Genomic DNA, 13,799 nt, shown 5'->3' with positions numbered 1-13,799 from the left:
ACCAATTTAAATATCTTCCACTCCATCATTACAAATTTGAATATCTTTCACTTGAACCTTTTGAACCTTTTGGCCTTTTGAACTTTTATAACCGTTGTACTTCCATCATTACTAATTTGAATATCTTCCACTTAAACCTTTTGAACCTTTTGGCCTGTTGTTGTGCTAGGCTGTTTGAACCTTTATTTTGGGCTGTTTAAACTCCTGATTTAATCAAATATTAAATGCATTCTAACAACATTTAGGATAAAGGTTTAGGTGAGAAATAATAGGACAAAATAAATTTTGATTCTATTTTTCTCATTCAAATAAATCATCAAAATAAATTTTGGATTCTATTTTTCTTTTTTAAATAAATTAAGACATAATTAAATAAATCATTAAAATAAATATGTCTAACACCATAAACACATTGTTTGGAGGATTAATAATTTATAGGATTAGTTATTCAACAAGAATAAGTGAAATAAAAAAATTTCTCTTATTCATTTTATTTTGCAATGCTTATATTATATGTTGGTTTTGATTTATTAGTTATAAAATTTAAAAAATCAGTCAATTTAATTAAATAAAATACCAATTAAAATTTAATACGAATAATAAAAATTACAATCAAACAACAAAATATAAATCTCATCAATTTATAATCTAAATTGCATGCTATAATTTAACCAATCAAAGCCCAAAAGAACTTGCTGATCCATCCAGTAGGCAACCCCTTGAGTGGGCTCAATTCATCTCTGTTTGAGAAATTTGTTTGGATACTCTCTGCTGCGTTTACCCTTTTCCCTCCCTGCGTATATTGCGGTAACTTTATTATACTTTTTAATCAGATTATATATATGTATATATATATTATAATTGCCATTGGTTTTGTGCATTATATATACACGCACTCGCTTTGTATCGTGTTCCTGAGAATTTCCATGTAAGAAGTCACAACCCATAGTTGTTTTTTCACTAAATTTTCACCTTCAAGTTAGGTTTAATTATAATTTGATTCGTTTTTGTTGATTAAGTTAGGTTTTGGGTTCAATTTGCTAAAATGTTGTTTCCTAAGATACCTATTGGATTAATTAGTTTACAATCATTCTTAGATTGTTGTTTCTGGAACTTGATAGTTCCTGTTCTTTTGAATTTTTTATTTTTATTTTTTAAATAACAGTGTATTATTTAACTTCAGGGCCCTGAGATTAGTCGAGGTGCGCGAAAGCTGGCCCGGACACTCAGTTATCAAAAAAAAAAAAAAAAAACAGTGTATTATTTCTATTTCTTCTCCCCTGATATTCTAGAAACTACCCATTTTGGTATTTAAATTAGAATTAGGAAAAATATTCTTAAAGCTCTCCTATTGGAGAGAAAATTTTGGGGGGGGAGGGGAGAAAGGGGAAGAAATCATGGTCTTTTAACTTTTTTGTTTTTGTTTTTGTTTTTGTTTTTGTTTTTTATTTTGATTTTGTTTTTGTTTTTGTTTTTGTTTTTGTTTTTCTTCACCCGCTTCTCCCTCATAACATCATAATTTCATGTCTTTGATGTTAGAAATGACATTGCTAGCTACTACGAGCCTCGCCGCAACCAGGCTTTTAGCGCAACCATTTTGTATGGTGGAGGTGAATTTTTCATTTTTTGGAATTAAATGCAATACAACCTTGAAACCCTCATGATGTGCCAGTGATTTGTTTATTTGGGGTTTAGACCATACACAGGATGAGTGGGTGTATCTGTGGAATTTAAATCATTCCCTAAAACACACACTCACACACACACCCAAAAAAAAAAAAAAAATAATAAAAAATAAAAATAAAGGAAAAAAAGAGAAGAAGTTGGCTCATGCTATAAACCGGTGGATCAGTTTGATAAAATTTCAGTATCTGTGGAATTTTGTTTTCTAAATATGCCATAATGGTCCTTTCAATAGGTCCCTGTGAGAGTCTGAAAGAGGAGAAATGGCAAGTGAACAGAAGAGTGCAGCCGCATCAGCTCTGAAGATGAAGAAACCTAAAGCTACTTGGACAGCGGCTTTCCACAAAATATTTGTGGAGTTATGTCTCGAACAGACTTTAAAAGGGAATAAACCAGGGACACATTTTACTAAGGATGGTTGGAATAATATTGAAGGATTGTTTCACAAAAAGTCGGGTATCAGGTATGAGAAAAAACAATTGAAGAATCATTGGGACGCAACTAAGGAACAATGGAAGATCTGGTGTAAGCTGATTGGTACAAGCAGTATGAGATGGGATTCAAGCACTCAAACATTTGGTGCGAGTGAACAAGATTGGGCCTATTATATACAGGTAACTAAGCAACTTAGCTATTGAATTAGAAAAATATATGGAGGTTGTCCTTCATTTCCTGCTAGAGCATAAAACGGGTTTCTTACAGGGTAATCCTGAAGCTGCACAATTTAGGTTTAAAGAATTCCCCCTCAGAGACAAATTGGATATCATCTTTGATGGAACAGTAGATAGTGGACAAACAGAACCTCCTGCTCAGCGGAGAAGGCTCAGTGATGGTTCAACCACCTCCCTTATGCACATCAAAGAGTCGGGAGATGCAAACCCTGATAGCAGAACTGATCGCGTTAATTGTGCAGCTGAATCTAGGAGCATTGTGACGGTTCAATCCTCATTAGGGAAACTCAACTACAGCATTGGGGAATGCATTGAATGCCTAGATGGGATGGATGAAATAGAACAAGGAAGTGACCTGTACTTGTTTGCTTTAGATATATTCTTGAGGAAAGAATACAGGGAAGTTTTCCTTCAATTAAAGAAGTCTAGTGTGAGGATGGCATGGTTGCGACGGATGCAATCAGTTGGTCCACCTTTACCTTTGCATTAGTACAATTTTCAGGATAAACTTCTTTCTACAGCTGAAGGCAGCTATGATAGGTGTGATTATATATACATTGAACTTCGAAATGATTGTCCAACTCTTCATTTTTGGTGGTGTGGAATTCTGTTTTTGATGCTGTTTTACTAAATGCTTTGCATCATTTCTTTTAATGCATGTTTCAAGTTATTTTCATTCATGTGATGTGTTGGCACGCACATTTGTAGGCCGCTTCTTTTTTATTATTCTTATTATTTTTAATTTTATGTCAGCACGTTTGTAGGCCTGTTGGCACAGGACAGGTGGAATGTGCATTCTCACTATTTCGTAATTCCAAGGTATATATATAAGCCATAAATGAATGTGCAACTAGATAACGGATTTTTTTTCTTCTACATTTAAAATATTTATTTATTTATTTATTTATTGCTTTTTTGGTTGATAAACATAGAAAAGTCTGTCGCTTTTGTACAAAGGGGGAGGAAATGGATGGACTGTTATATCTTTTGGCATCGCTGACAGTTGGATTGCTTTGTAGGCATACCACCGGTGAATATGATACAGGAGATTAGGTTGATTTTGTAAAGACCGGGGGCTCACATATCTGCATTAATCATTATCTAGGTAGGTGTTGAATGATGAACTGCAGGAAGAAATTGTGAAGCTGAGTGAGTTGCAACTTGATCTGTAATTTGCTTCATATGTTGTTGATGCTACTGTTCCATTCCATGTGCAATTCTAGACTGCAGAGTAAATTTTCACTCTAAAGGCTACAGATGCTTGAGGCTTGTTCTCATAAACCTGCATATAGTTTTTATGTTAAATTTTTGCATGCAACATGTAGAACAAGAATGTAGCTTCTATCACACTTAAGGGGCTTTCCATCTTTGATGTAAGATATGTTGAGCGCTAGGAAAATTTTCCTTTCAGATTGCATTGGCACATGGAAAAATGCAGGACACTGGGCATACAGCATTCACATACACATGCACATATTGCTAGGGACAGAGCGTGGCTAGAGTTTGACCGACTAAATTTTCCCTCTGTTGAAGAGTGTTCTCTTGCACTTCCCTGTGTGCGTGTATGTGTGTGTGTGTGTGTGTGTGAGTGAGTGTGAGAGAGAGAGAGAGAGAGAGAGAGAGAGGGAGTAGGGGTAACTTAAACTTCCATTAGAGGTTTAATGTTGTTGCATGGGGAATCCTCTGTCCCCGATTCTCTTTTATCCAAAACTACATCTCTACCACACGATGAGTCTGAAACTACATCTCTTCTAAGTTGTTTTTACGTGTTTAAAGTTGTGATTCTTTGCATGCACATATGTCATATTTAGGCCTTGTTTGGCATAATCTAAAAAAGTTAAAAAGTCACTATCCTATTTAAGTCACATCATCTTATTTAAGTCACATCACCTCTCTAACACATCACTTCAAACCCAACTAACACCCAACTCATATTTCATAAAAAGTCAAAAAGTACACTTATTTAGATCATTCCAAACCACCCCTTAGATGCCTATCTTTCCCATGTCTATATGCTATGTGTTTTGGCATTACTTTTGCATTTAGGGTCATGTATATTGTAATATTTTCATGGCTTGGTGTGGAGGAATTCTGGGGAATCTCCTTTTGCACTCTTTGATTGTGTATGCATTGTTTTTAATTTCAAAGCATGTTTATGTGCCTTATTTGCAATATCTATTTTATTTATGTGTTTAAGAATTAATATTGGCTAAGTTGGAATATTTCCATACTTCTTGGGAAAATACTCATTTTTGAAAGTTTTTTTTTTTTTTTTTGGATAAATTACAATTATAGTCCTTAAAGTTATACTTTTTTCGTTTAAATTCCTAAAGTTTTAATTTTGTCAATTAAGTCCTTAAAGTATTAAATTCGAATCAATTTAGTCCTAAAGACCATATAAAGATAAAAATAAGCCCAAAGGTTATATAAAATTGTCAGAAGACCCGAATTTTAATTTATTGTTTACTTAAGAGTCTGGTTTTTCAATTTTTCTAATATTAATATTGACCATTAGATACATTGAAGAAGTCGAATAAGATAATTTAAATAATAGTATTGCACTACAAATAATTATCAAATAAAATAATACTATAATCAGGTTATTAAAAGCATTTAACGAAAATCTTAAGGAAAATCAATTAGAAATTGTAAATGAAGTTCGACATCTATTATTAGATGAAGGTAAGTAGTTGACTCTTATAGAAAATAATACAGATAATTATTCTTATCCTGGCAGACGGATTCTCCAAGGGATACCACTAGAAAAAAGAAAAAAAAAATGGATCTAAGTAATTATAGTCTGAATGAATTATAAAAAAATGGCAGAACAAAAAAACGATAATGAAATGAAATATAAAATAATATTAGAACTGAAAAATAGATAAAATGGATAATTGCGAATTAGAAGAAATAAATAATAGTAGAATACAAATAGAAGAAGACCTATATAAGCAATTAGAATTAATCAATTGGAGCAAAATATACCAAGCAGAAGATAATTAAGTTAACAACAACTTAAAATTTGGGCCTGATCATAATTTTATATAACATTTAGGCTTATATACTATTTTTATATTATCGTCAAGACTGAATCGATTCGAATTTAATACTTTAGGGATTTAATTGACAAAATTAAAACTTTAGGGATTTAAATAAAAAAAGGTGTTAAATTTTAGGGGCTATTATTGTAATTCATCATTTTTTTCTTTTTTTTTTTTAAAGCGTCCTCAATTATTTTTGGAAAGAAAATATAAAAAAGTATTGAAAGTTTCTAAAATAGGTGATATTACTCTTAATTACATAGATGGTAGGTTAGTTTAAAAGGAATATGTGAAATTAAACGAGTAAAGTGAAGTTAAGCAAGGAAATATATCTCATAAAATGGAATTAGTATATACCAATCAAGTGATTTTGCGAAATTGATGCTCACATTAATGATTTTACCCTTTGGTACTTAAAATTCTTGAACTAAAATTTTTGATTGTGACAGATTAGTGATCTATATTTAATGAAGTTAAAGATTTCTTAATTTCTCTATAAAATAAGGTGGTAATCCTTTTGTTGAATTTGTCTATTTCAACAGTTTATGGGTTAAATAGAATTCGGGGATAAAATAAAATATATTGTCATTTTAGATCTCGACGATTCACGATTTCGAAATACTTTATATGTAAAATGAGGGTCTAACGTGATGTATTGGTACGTTGAAAAGTCGTGGTATTCATAGTTGGTGACTCCAGTAGACCATTTTTAATGGTTCATCAGATACATTATTAAATTTAAACTTGATAAAAAAGTGATCCTTTTTCTATTCTAATAGTTATTGGACAATTTTCACTGTATTTAAATAAATTAAATTCTGTTGTGTACTAAATAACAACCAGAATATAAAAAAATAAAGGAAATGAGAGAATTTGTTTGATTACAAAAATCAAACTCGAAATAAAAAATAATAATAATAACAGATTTTATTTTGTTACAAAAATAAAATTAAAATCTGATTTAAATAAATAACAATAACACTGAAAATAAATTAAATAACTTACTTGATTTAATTTGTTCAAATTATAATCTGATCAAGTCCAGTGTTTGACACTGTGTCCTTAAGACAGATTCGTCCTCTCCACGGTGCTTTCAGAACTTGGACGTCTATCTCACAGGATGAAATGATCTACTACAAACAATAGTAGCACTACAAATTGTTTGCCTTACGAACACACTAAGTGTTTATACTCTTTCTTTCAGAAATTAAATGCAGCAAAATGCAGAGATTTATAGTAGAGGATGGAGTACGAAAAATTGGAGTAAAATCTAAATTAGAGGCTAGTCTATTTATAGATGTAAAGGTGGCTGCTGGTTTTGAATTAAACAGGTATGAAACCTGTTGGTTTTGAATTCAAATAGATTTGAATCTGTTGGGTTCATAATTTAAATAGATACAAAAACGGGAAGGGCCCTGTTTGGATGTACGTTAAAAACCAGACCAGACTAGTTTATTTCAGGAAGGGTCCTGTTTGGATGTACAGTAAAACCAAACTAGTTTATTTCCGGTTTAATTTGAATTCTGGATTTTATTTTATACAAAATAAAATTAAATTCAAATATTTTTGGCCCAAAAAGATTAGTATTGGGCCGAACAAGCCCAACCCAATCTCACACCACGCACACGCGCTCAAGCCCAGGCCCGGCCCAGCCCGCTCGACCGGACGGACGGCGGCGCACGTGTGTGGTATTTTTTGGTCCAATGGGTCTAGCCCATTTTACCCATAACCCCTCCCTCTAAAACACTTGAGTACCCCTTGGGAGACACCCCAAGTACCAAACCCAAGCCTTTTAAACCCATTCAAAACTTCCTACCAAATCAATGTGGGATAAGCCATTTTACAACCTTAAGGAATTTCCACCAAAACTCTATTTTCATAGAGCATACTTTGGCTTTAATTTTCCATTCACTCGGTAATGGTTTTGAGCAACCAAATATACCACGTGAATCACAACGCGGCATAGAACGCGTTACCACTTTGACCCGTGAAAATCGACGCACAGGGCCCACCTAAAAAATAGACCAAACTTAGGAAAAAAATTCTGATTTTATCCAGAATTTTATAACTATTTCCAACAATAGTTTCATCAAAATGATATCAAATTGAGAAAATATCAAATGTTTCACCAAACTGAGGATCTGGTAAGCATTCATCAATTTACCGGTCAGACGTCCGCCGATTGTCTCCCCAGTCATCCAGTTACTTCAACAATAGAGATTGGCAGTCTGAAACTTCCTCTTCATCTTCCTCACCATCCTATCCATGTCCTTCACCGAAAACCCCAATTCCTTCACATCTATAGCTCCACAAACTATATCCCCATAAACATGCTCCAACCCTTGAAGCCGGAACCAAACACTTCTTCTCCAATCTCGACACAGCTCCAGCGACCCAGTTCAGTTCGTCGAACTTCTCGGCTAGGGCTAGCTCAAGAAGATAAGTCTCGTCCGATGAGACTAGATTTCTGACTCTATATGAATTCATTGAGATTTGTGGTTGGTAGAGTGCTTCAAAGCTGAGATTTGTGGTTGAAAGAGTGCTTCAGTGCTTCAGAGCTGAGATTTGAATTCATTGAGATTTCTGACTCTATATGAATTCAGACTAGATTTCTGACTCTATAGAAATTTAAGAGCTTCTCAATGTGCTGTTGGTTTTTGGAGGAGTGCTTTAGATTTGTAGTTGCTTGGTTACCCATTCTTCGAATCGATTTTGTGTTGAAGAAAGTTGGAGCAGCTCTCAAATGTGAGTGTTCTTCGGAGGGAAAGCTGCAAAAGTGGTGCATTTACTCTTGCCGGTTGACAAGCCGGTCGTCCTCCCGGACAACTGGTGGTTGATGATAGCACTGGAGCAATTGATATCAGATAAAGGATTTCCTACTTTTTTTTTTTATTCAAATTTGATGAATTATTTGATTAACCTTGGAGATGCTTTTAGAAAAATTAGAGTGTAACTCCATCATTCTTTTTTTTTTTTTTAATGAGATTTATTTTCATATTTGATTATTATACTTACAACATCATGAGCACGATTTTTTACCCTGCTTCATTGTTCAATATCCTGGACGGTTTGTCAATGTTGAAGTCAACAAGCAATCATTGGATTTTGACTTTTACGTACCGTTTGATTGTCCTCTGCTCCGTTCAGGGAGTCTGCGAGACGTATGTCGATGGTCACAACCGTGGTGTCTTTTGGACTTAACTTACCCTATAGTTGTAAAGCCTTTCCAAACTAGGGCAGAATGCCCTCCCAATTTATGTTTTACCATTTTTCCATTTTGATTCTTGAAGTTTATACATATATATATAATTTAATTTTCACTTTGACCTTTTATATTTTAAGTTTTTCTCAATTTATTTATGAATATAATTTATGTCCAAAATTAGAGAGAAAACATCATGTTGGCTGCCACTTGGCATAAAAAAATATACTATTATATTTGGATTAGAGGCTTAAGTTAAATCATATCAGGTGGTTTTTAATGTGATAATTTTTATCTAATTTTGAACAAAAATTAGCTTTAAAAATAAATTGAGAATAACTTAAAACATGAAAGGTCAAAGTGAAGAAAAAAAATTGAAGGACCAAAAATGGTAAAATGTAATTTCCATAGAAAATTTCATAGAGAGAGATGCGGTTTTTCCTTACTTTTTTATTATTAACATTTTGTTAGAACTTATGCCAATCAAGCCCATAATTATAATCAAGGGTAAATTATACTTTGTCATTTTTATATTTGGTTATTTTCTCACTTTTGTTTTTGAAATTTCTTTTCTTTACTTTCGCTCTTCATGTTTCAAGTTTTTTCCAATTTATTTTTAAGGCTAATTTATATTCAAAATTTGATAATAAAAAAAAAAGAAGAAAAAGAAACGTTAGTTGCCACAAGACATAAAAAATATATTATTATATTAATATTTGAGTTTGTATAAGATGTGCGAGTTATATATGATAAAATATTCTCATGACATGTGACGACATAAGTTAGCCTTATGAATAAATTGAGAAAAAATTGAAACATGCATGACCAAAGTGTAAAAAAAAAAAGCCCTTAAGTTGGAAAATGACCAAATATAAAAGGGGTTGATTGAGGCCAAAATGTATTACATTGAGGCTAGCAATTGAGATTTCTTAACTCTCTTCTTAATATAACTTGGTACATGTTACAAGTATTTGATCTTAATTAAGTTGGACATGCCTAAGGTGAAAAGTGAAGATAGTGTCAAGAAACAATCGCTGCATGTGCGGATAAGCATTTCCCACACATGCGGCTCCCTCTTTGAAGGCCAAAACCAAACTGCCATAATTTGCATGTGCGGAGGGATTTTCCCGCACGTGCGGCCCTCTACAGGTTGCGTGCATGACTTCCTAAGGCCATCTCCAATGATTCATCAGAATCATTATCAAATTTGAATTTGGTAAAAAAGTATACCTTTTTTTTTTTGGTCTCCAACAGTTTTATCAAAACCATATCAAATTGAGAATATCTCAAAATTTTTACCAAACTGAGGATGTCTTGCACCTTTCAGCAATTATTGTGCATAGCCATTGAGTGGTGACCCATCGGACCTCTGGTCAGATATCTCCCTAGATGACCACCTCAAAGCAAAAATTTGTGAAAAATTTACATTGACCGGTCAACCCCCCGAATGACCACCTCTACTTTTTTGTTTTTACCTATTCACCACCAGATAGTACTGGGACAATGCTCACTACTTGCAATAGAGATGACCTGTGCTCACCAACAATCTTCACATATGTGTTCATATACTGTAGAAGTTTCAATGGAACAAGACCTCCCCACCACAGACAAAACTTATATCCACATGCATACATATACATATAGAGAGATATTTAGAGAGAGAAAAACAAGTAATCAATTACAGAGAGCGAAAGAAGAGGATGAGAGGGAGGAAGAGAGAGAGATGGATAAAAGTTGTCACTCTTCTGGGTATTCTTCTACCACTACTGCTACTTCAAGTAGCACTAGCATCACCAACAACACCACGACCACCACCAACAACAATAACAACAATAGAGATCAATATCTGAATCACCTCAACAAAATGTCTCACAAAATCTATAAACCCATTAGGAGACTCACATCCATATTTGATCATCACCATCAGGTTCACCACCCACTTTTGATCTCACAAAATCTCTAAACCCATTAGGGCACCCACATCCACATTGGTAAAGAAAGATTGAATTCTTTGCCAATCTTCACATCTATGCACTCGTTGGTCGACCGGCCGGACGACCTGTGTTTTGCTAAAAACTAAAAATCATCGTTGGAAAGCTTGATATCAGATAGAGGAATTCATCACATTTTTACTCATATTTGATGAAATATTTAATGAACCGTTGAAGATGCCCAAAAGTAACCTATTTTGTTGAAGGAATATAAAAGAAAGAAAGAAAAACTTTTCTAAGGTTGGAACATTCTTATAAAGAAACAAAAGAGGCTAGGGTTTTATGCGGTTTGTACTTGAAGGTTTAGAGTGCTTCCATGACGGTTTCACCCTCAACTTCATCTTCTCAATCATCCATAAGCGGCTAGTTCTTTTTTTTTTTAGGATTTTGATGAAACTTTAGCCAAGTAAATAGGATTTTTTTTCTTCTTCTTAGGTTTTGATTTATGTAATGGTTTGAATAGGTTGTATGGATATTTTAGAACCTTTTTAATACATTTCTATTATTTTTTTCATTTTTTTTAATTGCTAAATGCTTTCCATATAATGGTTTTTTTGTCATTCATGTTCAAAGTATGAAATGAATCATACTATCAGAGATGAGTCGTGTTACTATCTTAGTTTAAAGCGAATGACCCGTACTACTCAAGATGATTCGTGCCTATAAGTTGAACATGAATTCTCTTGATCAATGTTTCAAGCTTGTAGTGTGAAACATTGAGTAGTTCAAACCATATCGCAATCATTAATTCTCAATTTTAAACCCTATTTATGTAGCTAGTGGTAAATTCATTATTCTAGAATTTTTCCCAATCAATTTCTCAACCCTAATATTTATTGTCACTTGAATTTCTAATTTTCATTTTAATTCTTATTTTAATATTTATCCCCCACTTTTATCAAATTAATTTAAGAATCTCGCAAATAAAATTGTTTAATTTCACATTAGTCCCTATGGATCAAGACCTAGACTTAACCCTATTCTACGGAATTGGAACCTAGTTTAGTTTTTTATTTTTGGTGTGCTAAAAGACCTACCAGGGGCAAAGTGTAATTTTCCCTATAATCGATTAGTCAAATTTAATTTTTTAGATTCAACAATTGAAAATTAAAGGGTAAATTGCAAATACACCCATATATATATATTACATAAGATCTTAATCACAAAATGGAGAGTGGAGGATGGAGGCCGGTGGTGAAACAAAGAAACAGAGTGATTGGAAGGAAGCATGGAGGTAGAGGTAGATTGATCACAGTGTTTGCAGATAACTTACCTGAATCCATTGATCCAAGAGGCCTTTTCATGTTATTTAATAAGTTTGGAGTTATAAGGGATGTTTTTATTCCAAATAAAAGAAGAAGGATATACAGTACAAGGTTTGGATTTGTGCATTATGACTGCTTAGTGGCTGCAAATGTGGCAATTCAAAAAGCGAATGGATTGTGGGTGGATGATAGAGCCATAAAGGTTAAGGAAGCTGATTTTAATAGTGACCAACGCAGATTGGTGAATCAGCCTACGATTGGAGTCACGAACACATCCAAACAAAAGGTTGCTTTTGAGGATGGAACGGTCCAAAATAACAGAGGAGCAAGGAAAACATTTGCAGAAGTACTCACTGGCAGAAGGGCGGTGGGTCAATCAAGGTTAATGGTGAAAACGCGGGAGGTGGGAAACGCCTGGTTATACGAGAGTGTGATCATTAGATTACATAACCATGTCACGAAGGCTGAGTTCAAGCATGAATCTCGGAGTAGGGGATTGAGGAAGGGAAGAATTAGAGATGGGGGAGGCAGGGATATTGTTATCACTTTCAGCTCAATCGAGGAGAAAGCAGAGGGAGTGAGCCTAATGCAAGGTTGGCTACATGAGTGGGGTGAGTTTGTGTTGGACTGGAAAGGTGGTATGCATATTGAGCAAGAGATATGCACTTGGATCTCATGTTATGGAGTTCCTTTGAATCTGTGGAGTGCAGAAACTTTTACTTCCATTGGAAGGTTATGGGGGGAAGTGGTTGAGTTGGACGAAGATATTGGAGTCCCGATGTCTTTCGTCTGCAGCAAAGTTAGGATTATCACGAAATGCATGGAGGCTATCAATGTGGTGATTAGTCTGGAATCCAGCAGTGGAGTGTACCCAGTGAGAATTTGTGAAGAGCAACTGGTGTTTTCTAGATGCATGAATCTGGATAGCCATACTTCAGTAGGGATGCATAGCCATGGTGGGAAAAGTGATGGTGCTTCAGTATTCAGCCATTGCAGGGATGAGGGTGAAGCTGAGGTGGCACCACAAATGGAGGATGCGGTGGACAAAAAAGCTGATATGGATAAGGCCCAAGGGGTTAGCTTAAGTGAAGTGGGAAGTGGTGGAAGTGTGAGCTGGCAAAATGCTTTGATGGTGGCTGAGACTGTGGAAAGTATTGGAAATTCAAATGAAGGCTCCGATAAGATGGTTGGTTCAAAATCGACAGCTGCGAAAAGGTGCAATGATGATATAGGTGTAAGGCTCGATGGGCAGTTGGATGGGCACGTGATTACATCTGGCTTTATGAAGAGCTTGAGTGTAACAGGTAAGAGCTGGCCTGAAGTCCAGTTAGAAGTGTGTTTTTCTCAGGCCCATTTGAAAGAGCTTGTATATGGTGGGCCGATAGTGCCTTATTCCAGTCAGGGCAATGGGTTGGGTTTAGTGGGGCAGAACTTTAGTGAGACAAAGGATCTGGCCCATGAAAGCAGCTGTAGGCCGATAGAGAGGGGCTCTACACAGCAATTGTTGAAAGCTGCTTCTTCAGTCCGTAAGAGGGCTCGGCAAAGGCAGAAAAATTTGAAGCAGCCAAGTTTTTCAAGAAGAAGAGGGCAAAGTGAGTCATTAGTAAGAAGACACTCCCAAAAGGAGGCTTTGTTCAGATCGGCTTCAGCAGCTCTGTCCAGATCTCTAGCTAACAGAAGGAATAGCAGGTCTTCAAATGATGCTCTAATTTTAAATGAAGCTCAGGCAACCGTGTGTATGGGAAAACTACTTGGGGTGGAGTTTGGGCAAGATGAAGCAAGTATTATTAATCGTATTGTACAGCTTGAACAGCAAGACAAAGAAAAAGTGGGGACTCGAATTGGTGCATCTGGGTAAACCAGTATGTAGGCGCTCTCAAGTGTGGTCAGCTGTCTCAAGTGTGGTCAGCTGTTTCAATGAAGATTCTTTCATGGAATATTCGAGG

At 34.8% G+C, this 13,799-nt stretch overlaps 1 protein-coding gene across 4 annotated transcripts; it reads left to right on the top strand.

Moving 5' to 3' along the window:
- Positions 1-614: 614 nt before the first annotated feature.
- Positions 615-2,986, top strand: LOC114290302 (Myb/SANT-like DNA-binding domain protein). 4 transcript variants are annotated; one of them, XM_028234181.2, is made up of 4 exons: positions 670-807; positions 1,540-1,610; positions 1,919-2,297; positions 2,386-2,986. In XM_028234181.2, exons 3-4 carry the CDS (start codon positions 1,947-1,949, stop codon positions 2,842-2,844), a joined length of 810 nt encoding a protein of 269 aa, XP_028089982.2. In that variant the 5' UTR covers positions 670-807; positions 1,540-1,610; positions 1,919-1,946; the 3' UTR covers positions 2,845-2,986. The 4 variants fall into 4 exon arrangements, with proteins under 4 accessions (XP_028089981.2, XP_028089982.2, XP_028089983.2 ...); XM_082882666.1 differs by lacking the exon at positions 670-807 and adding an exon at positions 868-928; XM_028234180.2 differs by lacking the exon at positions 1,540-1,610 and having other exon boundaries at positions 615-807.
- The last annotated feature ends 10,813 nt before the right edge of the window (positions 2,987-13,799 follow it).

Source organism: Camellia sinensis, chromosome 8, assembly GCF_055761805.1.
Source record: "Camellia sinensis isolate YWXY chromosome 8, ASM5576180v1, whole genome shotgun sequence".
NCBI classification, from domain to species: domain Eukaryota; kingdom Viridiplantae; phylum Streptophyta; class Magnoliopsida; order Ericales; family Theaceae; genus Camellia; species Camellia sinensis.
This window is presented reverse-complemented; position numbering and strand designations above follow the sequence as displayed.